Source organism: Eucyclogobius newberryi, unplaced genomic scaffold, assembly GCF_026437365.1.
Source record: "Eucyclogobius newberryi isolate DKJ021-1_F unplaced genomic scaffold, fEucNew1.0.hap1 SCAF_7, whole genome shotgun sequence".
NCBI classification, from domain to species: Eukaryota; Metazoa; Chordata; class Actinopteri; order Gobiiformes; family Gobiidae; genus Eucyclogobius; species Eucyclogobius newberryi.
Genome location: NW_027316389.1, coordinates 18,371,086 through 18,381,068, shown reverse-complemented (window position 1 = coordinate 18,381,068; position 9,983 = coordinate 18,371,086). Strand labels below are relative to the sequence as shown.

Here is a 9,983-nt window from a genome sequence, read left to right as displayed (position 1 = left end):
GTGAATTGTTCTTGGAGTTGTCGGCTCTCTGCCCTCCATCTGAAATGATGCCAACTTTACAGCACATTTACAACGGACACATACTGTATAATGCATCATTTCCTTCATCACAAACATACCTGGAGTTGTATTTAGCTTCATTCATGCTTGTTTCACACATCTGCAAGTCCTCTCCGTCTGAGCCTCAGGAAAAACTCTGAACGCTCCAGTTTTGTGACATCATAGGTAAAGCTCCAAAATCATCTGCTCTGTTTTAAAACTGAACCGTCGCCAGACTCGTTTTTGAGCATTTCTGCCGTCAAATCTCGTTCATTAGGCACGTCGGGGGCAAACTAGTCTAGTATAATTCCCCCTGCAGCCAGTAGATGGAGAGATAACTCAATTTCTGACGTGAGAAACGCCTGACTGATACGAAGTAAGCACGATTAAAGGACAATTACAACACAATTTAATGCAGAATACGTAAAAAATGCTTAAAAATCATGAGCCCAACCTATTGTCCCACTTTTTCTGGCCCGAATTCAAAGTAGGAGGAGCGACAGGGGGCATGATCTTTTCTGCTCCCGATTTGAGACGACGTTGTACATAGCTGAAGTCCTTTCCCGCCTATTTTTAGTCCTGGCCCTTGCAACAATGTCATCTGTAACTCTACTCCATCCGTTAAGTCGGTCCCAGCTTGTTGAATGTCAGTTGCATGAGACCGGAGTGAAGTTCTGGCCCGAGCTCACAGCCCGGAGAGGAGCAGCCGCATGGAGTTTGTGGGACGTCAAGGCTCCTCTGCCATGGCCGCCGGGCTCCTGGTGGTCCCCGGTCCGACCTACCCGGACTTCGACGTGGATCTGGACGACGACGATGACGAGGTCGTGTTTGGAATACGACCGAAATCTTCCCCGCAGCCCAGGAGGAAGACATCGGTCAGCGACGACGAGTCAGATATTTCGGAACCTCCCTCGTCGAGCGGGTCCCGCCGAGTGTCGTTCGCGGACGCCGTGGGCTTGAATCTGGTGCAAGTCAAGGAGTTCGACAAATGGGACCTGCCACAGCTGCCCGGCGCCCTGGACGACGCCAACGCGGACGGCGACGCGTATTTCATCTCGCCCGTCGGCTTTCCACTCTCGCTGCCGTCCGAGAAGATCTCCGCAAAGGTTTTGGATCAAAAGGTTGAGCTGGAAAGCGTCGAGCTGCTCCCCGGGACCACTATTTTGAGAGGCGTGATCCGCGTCCTCAACGTCTCCTTCACGAAAGCGGTCTACGTGCGCACCTCTCTGGACAACTGGGTCAGCCACTTTGACCTGCTCTCAGAATATGTCCCCGGAGCGAGCGAGGGGCATTTGGACAGGTTTGCGTTCAGGCTCACGTTGGTGCCTCCGTTCGCAGAGCAGGGGGCCCGAGTGGACTTTTGTCTGCGGTACGAGACGCCCAACGGAACGTTCTGGGACAACAATAGCGACAAGAACTACGTGCTGTTTTGTCATAAGAGGAAGGAGGTTCAGGACAAGTCGCAGAAGGAAAGCGCGAACAAGAAGAGCTGCCTCAAGAGTGTCAGGTGAGAATAATTAACAATGCATGTTTTAATGAATGGTTAATTCACTAAGTCATTCATTGTTATTGCCCTGGTTTTGGCAACTTTGCGAGGCTAAAGTGTGATCATGATCTGATTTCTGGAGTTGATGAATTATTTAATTGACATGCAAACAGTGAAAGGTGATTTTTGTTTTTTTTTCTGATTGTTCACATCTGAGCAGGTTTTGACAAGGAAAATATTTGCCAAAAAGTAATGTGGCAAAGACATAAATGAAAGTGTTTCAGATTTATTTTGTGCATGTAAATAAACACCTGGCTGACAATATATTGAAATTGAGATGATATCATTAATGTTGTTTTGAAAAGATGTGAAATTTGAATATCGAGTTCATTGTTTATAGAATCAAAATCAAATATTAATTTAAAAATGGCCACAAAAATGTACTATCTTTCTTTTGTAATCATTAACTGTGTTTTAATTGCTGTGTTTTAATGACAAAGTGCATCGGATTGTCTTGAATATTTGCACATAACTAAAACTAAACGTGGTTGTACAAATCCCTCATAACACTCTGACTAATTCACAGTCGGAGCTTCTTTGTGGAAGAAAGCATGTCTTCTCTGGAGCAAGAAAACCTTGCAGCAGGTGATTCTCCCATTTACACTGAATGTTACTGTAAAAGCTTCTGAGATGCAGAAATGTTAGATATACTGTGAAATAATGTAAACCCACTCGTCTTAGATTTGACACCGCAGCAGAACAACACCAATGGAACTCAGTGTAACCAAAGCGACGACGGCCCAGTGAAATGTGAAGAAGATGCAAACACATTACAGGTGAATGAAGCTGACGGTTTTGTATTTTTGTTTTATGCACGTCCAACGTATTAAAATTGACTTACTAACATCATTTACCTCAGTATATTTTAAAAGTGTTTTGTCTTTGAATCTACCGTATTTTCCGGAGTATAAGTCGCACCAGCCAAAACATGCATAATAGAGAAGAAGAAAACATATATAAGTCACATTGGAGTATGAAATGTGTTTGTGAAAATAACAAACAATATCACATATAAGTCGCTCCGGAGTATAAGTATAAGCATAAGTATATTATAAGTATAAGTATAAATATAAGTTGCACCCTGGCCAAAACTATGAAAAAAGGTGCGAGTTATAGTCCGGAAAATACGGTATATGAAATACATGCTGGTTTAATGGTTTTAACTGGTTTTAACCGGAGTTGAAGCAGCATTAAAAAGAGAAGAAAACAAACAAAAAAGCATTTACGTTTGAGATTTTTTACTTCTGAACATAATAAACACTGCATTAAATATGTAAATCTTTAAATTGTGCACGTTATAGCGTCACCAAGCACCAAACAGGCAAAAGAATAATATAAAGATACATATATATGAAACATAATCACTAAAAAATGTGTGAAACGGTCAATTATTTGTAAGATTTAGTTATGTACTCTCTAAAATCTTTATAGGAGGTACTAATTATATTTGATAGTATTGTTTTGTGACACATGCTCGATGATTTCAAAGCTATTGTTGATTAGACGAGTTGGTTTTGCTCTAGTTTTTAGGGACAGATCTAGTGTCTATCATGTCTTTCTCATTCACACCATTTTAATTGCTGGTTTGAGCAGTAATTGTGATTAAAATGTGATTGAATTGTAGATTGCAGAGGTAACATAGATCTCGCCTGACCCTGGTTGACACGTGACACCTGAGTCCAGTCACATCATGTCCTCAACAAACTCTGATCTGCACAGCCTCAGTTAGTCAGCTTTTTACTTCTGATCCGAAAATACTCCTGATTAAACCTACCATTTTATTACACATTTATCTTGCATTTAACACTGTAATACTATTTTGTACTTGTGAAGATACATAATCCATATGGTATGAACGTTATCCTTTGTTCTAACATATGCTAGGATTTTTTACTAAATAAGAGGAACAAATGCAGTGTCACAACAAATTATTCTAACAAAAAACAACCAAAAAGGAAAAATTGTTTTTGTTTAATAGCAGCAATTTAGTATGCGTATAAGGAACTATTTCTTGTTAATTGATTATATGAATAATTAAATATAAGCAAATGTATGTACTGAACAAGAGGGGTGTGTTAAAAGTTCATTTCAAATTACAATACAATTATTACAAGTAAATTAAATCAATAAAACACAAGTAATTGTGATCAAATATAATTAATATATTCATATAATATATGATTCATATAATCATATATATTATAATTGTGATCAAATATAATTCAAAAGACATGAGTGCTGATCAAAACCTTTCATCTGTCATATAGGCACAGCTAAACAAAACCTTTTTGAGGTGTTAATGTACAAAAAGATTCAGTTGTAGTCATTCTTCTGCTGATCTAGTCTGAGAACATGGATAGTTATCCTCCTCGGAGTAGGCCCCGCCCACAGGGCAGAGCCTCCTGATAATAACCTGTCATGTTTGTCTATTCTTAACCTAACCCTAACTGTTTTTAAGTTTCACCTGAAACTAATTTTCTTTGTGACCCCAACAGCCATGTAATGTGACATAGAAATCCTATTGTTAGCTGGCTTTAACTCCCTCATCACTGATGAGTACCTGATTAGCATCAGAATGGCCAGGGCTGATGATGCCTCATCGCTTCAAAATACCTAAAAACGTTTTGTTTTTCTACAATTGAAGACTCACACATAACGAATGAACTATTACACTGACTCTTTTCTATATGTTGTCATAATAACATTTTGTAAAATTGAAAAACCATCACATGTTAATAACCTTTGTTGTTTTGAACAATTGAACAGGTTGAGAACAGAAAAAACCGCAGTCGTCGTAATCGCAGAAAAGCTGCACGTATGGCCCAGGTCAGGGATCACTTCACTCAAAAGGACTTGACAACACAAGACAGTGACACTCAAGCATCTTCGGAAAAACACATCACAACAGCACAGCAGCAGAACCAAACAACAAACTATCCAAATCCTAAAGGAAGCGTTCAGTTAGAGGACTCTGCTAACGGCTCACTGTCAAAGGGCTCAAATAGCAAGACACATGAGAACTTCAATCCAGCTGATGCTGCAACTTTGGCAAATGATGGTCACGATGAGAGCAAAGACGTGCCAAGCGTCGCCACTGCACTGCTTCAGAATACCAACAACTTTGTCTCCAGCAGCGAGGCAGCAAGTCCGGAGGCGGCAAGTTACTGTGGCCGTCCTTCAGCGGAGAGAGGTGACAGCGAAAGGCTTGTTAGCGACTCCAGCGGCTTTGCATTCGGCACTGTGGTCGCGCCACTTTACCATGAGGTGTCCGGGAGACGAGTGGGGAGGCAGTCATGCAGTGAAATATGCAACTCTAGGTCAACGAAAGAAGAGCAAGAGACAGAGATGCGGAGAAGCAGTGCGGATGGAAATGTATGTGAAGATAGTAGATGTTGTTACAGTGACGGGACGGTTGAAGGTTGTGAACAAAGTGGGGCTGCTTCAAGCATTGATGAAACGCTGAAGGTCGATAATGCCTTTGAAAAGCGTATCACGGTTCAAGAGTTGACAGAGGTGCAAACAAATACAATATCAGATCCAGAATATCCAGTAGACAGTTTAGATTGCGATGTAGAGAATGCATCTGAGCAGATTTTGGACCACGAAAAAACAATCGGAAATAGCTATTTGAGTTTAGAGCGCCAAGAAACCCTTCCAAACGAATCTGTTCAGACTCAATTGTTGGAAAATGACGATTCAAACTGTTTGAAAATAAAAAGGCATGAAACAGTATTGACAACTGAAGACCAAGATTGTCAATTTGTAAAACGGCCCGGCCAGTCTAGCAGCATTACTGATATAGACGGGCCAGGTCTTGAAAATAGCACTACAAATTTAGCTTTGCCGCCGAGCAACGTATTGTTTCAAGGGGAAAATACACCTTTGTCTTTTGAACTTTCTCAAAATGAGTTGGCAAGCTTATGCGATGTTACAGTTGGGGCTGGTTTAGAAACAGTTGACGAAACATTGGATATAACATCAAAAGATTTCAAATGTGAAGAAAATGCATTGTCGCCATTTCAACCTTCACAAAATGAGGGTTTGGTTGACCAGTTTGCCAGAGTTAACGATATGACTGTTCTCCCAAGTTTAGACACTGAAGCCTGCAACACAACTGTGCCAAGCCACGTGTCCAAAACAGTTACAGAAAACTCACAACTTTTGATAGACTTTCCTACCAAAACTATGGGTGAAAGTAGTCTAGAATCTGAAGACCAAACTAGCGATGTATCACCAAAGCATGTGTCAGAAACACCCTTAGACGCAGATAAATCTTTAACGTTTGAGCAAACTTTGGCAGAACGTTTGTCCAACCAACCCACAAACACCAGTGATCTTATCAGTGAGCAAAGTCCAGACAGTAGTACAAGTATTTTAACGGAATCACCAATAACTGACGAAGAAAATGCACAATTGGGCTCTCAACTTTCGCAAAACGTTGATTGGTCATTGAGCGATCGTAACGAGGGCATCGTTTTTGAAGACCAAAGTATGGCCTTAACACCGACATGTACCTTTGAAAGTCCAGAGACAGAGAATGACTTTTTGGTAGACCAGCCCAATGAAACTCTTACCCTTGCAGATTTAACAGGTGAAGAAAGCCTTGACGATGAAGGTCCTCGAATCAAAGCAACCAATTTATCTGGGGATGAAAACCATGCTGATGTCACAGCGGCGACGGCACAAAACGCTGGAATACTTGACGGAGGAAATGTAACTTTATTACTCGAACAAAATTTGGGAAACAAGTCAAGCACAGAACATAACAACTCTACAACAACAACAACAACAACAACAACAACAACAAGAACAACAACAACAACAACAACAACTCCAAGACAAGAATCGGATGAAAACGTTGAAGAAAATGCATGTTGGTTACTGGAAAGGAATAGTTGCTCGCGAGATCGTTCAACTGACCACGGAAACCTTTTAGACAACAGATATGATGGCGAAGCTGGATCTGTGGCTGTAACATCAAGCCTTGTGTCGGAATTGCTTGAGGAAAATCCAGATGTGTCTCTTCAGTCATCTCAAAATGACCAGCTCAGCCGTCCAGATGAGCTTAACACCGAAAATGATGAGCAAACATTGGCGATATCGTCAAATCCTGAACTATCGAAAGGCGAAAATCTATGTCTGTCCATGCAACAAAACGACAATAGCGGTGACTCTGTAATTAATCTCGAACTAGATCACAAATTGAGCGAAACTGTGAATATATTGCCATGCCAAGACTCAGCCGTGGAGCATTTGCTTATTCAAGTTTCTAAATGCAACTCTATAGGTTTGGTTAATCAGCCGTCGCACGCTAATAGCCTTTTAGCTCAGTCAGGCTTGGCGCAGGATCTTACCAAAACTGTGGCTGTCTTAGAAACAGAAGATTCAAAATGTTGTACGGACGTTGAATTAGCTGGCCGTGAAGTCGTAGCACATTCTGGCATTTGTTTCGAAAAGCTGGAAGTGGCTAAAAGTTGTGAAAAGATTGAGCGAAAAGAAACAAGCGAGCGCAATGAAGAAGAATTAACCGAAGCCATTACTACAGGTCGTGTCGAGGATGCGGTTGAGTCCAAAACAAATATTGATTGTGATGAACCTGCCAGAATTTCAAGATCTGGAAATGTAGGGAATTTTGAAACGTTACCCCAGATTGAAACAATGGGTGTTACTTTGGAAGATTGCGTGAAAACCTGGGAAGTTATGGTTGATGAGGAGCAAGAAGACCTATGCATTCAAGCCACGAATCCAGATATTGCGGATGTTGCGTCAAATTTGGCGGAAAACGACAAATTGGAGAGTTTGGATTCCAAAATGGACGATGTTGAACTCGCAGAAATGGCAGGCTCACAAAGATTTGCTTTTGAATTTGTTAGAGAAGATATTGACAAGACACAGAACAAACTGGAAGAACTTTACCCAGTTGCACAAGTAAATGATGAAACATATTTTGCGCCTGTATTTGAAGACGGAATTCCAAATTTACACACTCGTTATGAGGAAAATGTGAAGGATTGCGCAAGTGTGAGTAGCAACGCAAATGAGAAACAAATGTATGATTGTATTGGAAGCAAAATAATGGATTCTGTGGACAAAATGCCAGGATGTAGAAACGCAGATGTTGACGAAATGGAAACGGTGAAAACGCAATTGAAAACGAATGAAGAGGAAAGGTTTAAAATACCTCCTCGCCGGGTCAAGAGTAGGTCATTTGCGCCAGTTGACAAGGTTCAAGAAGGCATTCAAAGTAGCCCGGACAAAATAGCGGAAGAAGCAACATCTATGCCAATGGAAATAGACAAAACAGATTCAAAAGACACCAACGATGACACTTTTGCAGGAGATTTGAAAAGCAGCGACAACGACGACGAAGAAGGCCGCTCCGAGTCAGAATCTGGTTCGGAGGACGAGATGGAGCTGTACATGCACTGTCTACGGGCGGTTTATGGGCAACAGAGCTCCCCAAAAGCCACGGAACCCGCACGGAACCGAGACGAAGGGTTCAAAAGGCTCCCCGCGACCAGGAGTAAACGCCTGTCAACGTCGCTGCCGTCCATCAGCGAATCTTTTGACGAGGAGCAGGTGACGGATGCGAGGCACGCACGGGAACAGGAAATCGAGACGGTTCAAGGCGTTGCTCCAGCTCTGCCTGATTCGAGTCTCGAAGAAGAAGAAGAAGAAGAAGAAGAAGAAGAAGAAGAAGAAGAAGAGCATCTGTGGTGGAAGCAGAGTTCTTCTTGCAGGAATATCCTAAAATCGCTGCTCTTCGCCACATTGGGAGTTATATTTTTGGCAGTGGCGTACCATTATGATTTTATAGCCTGCTTTGGGCTGTACATGATGTCATTGATCTGGCTCTTTTTTCAGAGGGATGGACAGGCAGGAAAAAACAAGAGTTAGTAGATTTATGATAAACGACTGGCAGAACATTTAGAGCGGTGAATAACTTATGTTCAACAAAATTGTGACTAAAGCTAAACTAGGTCTAGAACAGAGCCAAACCATGTAAATCGGGACATATATATGAACATGCAATTGGACTGAATTCACGTTGGTTTCGATTTGATCCCGGTCTCGTCTCGATGAAGGGAGTGTGACAAATGCGATCATCTCCAAAACTGCAGCTCTTGTTTCCCGGTCTGTGGAGGTCAATGTCTTTCAACTGTGGTTCCATGAAAAAATATAGTAAGCTGGTGATATAAGTGATCTGCTTCTTTTTTTCAAGGGGATAGAAAGACACATATAAAAAGAGTTAGCTGAATTATGATGAATGACAGAATAGTAAGACCAGTAAATAACACAATGCATTCACAAACAGTAAAAAAAAAACTGAACTAAACCAGGACAAATATGGACACACCCTTAAGACTGAATTCACATTGGCCTCAATTTGATCCCGGTTTTGTCCCGATGTAGAAGTCGCAGTATCGTTGCAGTTATAGTCCTGGTTTGGTTCCAGGAAGTTTACGCACAACCTTTATTGATCCAGAAGGGGAATTGCTAGTTCAATCGTGCAATAAATACATACGTAAGATGTCCACATGTAGTGAGTGGCATGGATTATTCAACAGATTTTGTTCAAGTCCGAGTGAGTCTGACAATGGACAGATTGTGATGTTAAGACAACTGGTTCCTGGTCTACAGTGTTCAGTGTTCAAAAGTGGTCCCACAAAGAAATATTTATGTTTAATTATCTAAAACTTTGGTTGTAATTGATCTTGATGCTATGCCCGGCTGTATTATTGCCTTTTTAATTCACTTTATGTCAGAGCTGTGATTACATGACAGATGTTTTCTGAAAGACCTTGTGTATTCCCTATGGGAGGAAGAGAGCTATTTTTGCATTCTTATAAATGTACTTTATGCCAGCAAACTATGGACCATGGCTGTAGTTTATAAAATATATGTTTTTTGAAATGTGGTGGTGATTGATAGTGTACTTTGTGAACCTAAACAACAAATAAAGAGTAATAATAAAATGGTCTCGTTTCAATTTTTTTGAAAGTTTAACATTAATTTGTTGGTGACATCTTGTGGCAATATTATAAAACTGCACCTTTCACTATTTAAAGGCAAAGTAGAAGACGGTAGAAGACTCAATTCTGTTTTGATAAAGTAGACACTTTCTGCAAAAGAAAATAATAACCAAACAAAAAAATATATACATTAGCTGATAACTACTTTATGTTTGAGTATGTTCATTCTTTTTATTCTATATGTGTCTTTTATAGTAATAGTTGTATCATAGTATAGACATGTTTTTATTTATTATTCATTATTATATTTATATATTTTTATTTATTAGATTCCAAATGCAGCACTGTTGAGTATAATTCTTATAATGGCATACATACATATACATACATACATACATACATAGATACATACATACAAACGAACA

General features: G+C 40.5%; 1 protein-coding gene across 1 annotated transcript; it reads left to right on the top strand.

The window, feature by feature from the left end:
* Window positions 1–623: 623 nt before the first annotated feature.
* ppp1r3ab (protein phosphatase 1, regulatory subunit 3Ab) lies at window positions 624–9,559 on the top strand. The gene is made up of 4 exons (XM_072435630.1): window positions 624–1,546; window positions 2,112–2,170; window positions 2,267–2,361; window positions 4,352–9,559. The coding sequence occupies exons 1-4, from the start codon at window positions 750–752 to the stop codon at window positions 8,480–8,482; spliced, it is 5,082 nt and encodes a 1,693-aa protein (XP_072291731.1). The 5' UTR covers window positions 624–749; the 3' UTR covers window positions 8,483–9,559.
* Window positions 9,560–9,983: the final 424 nt, after the last annotated feature.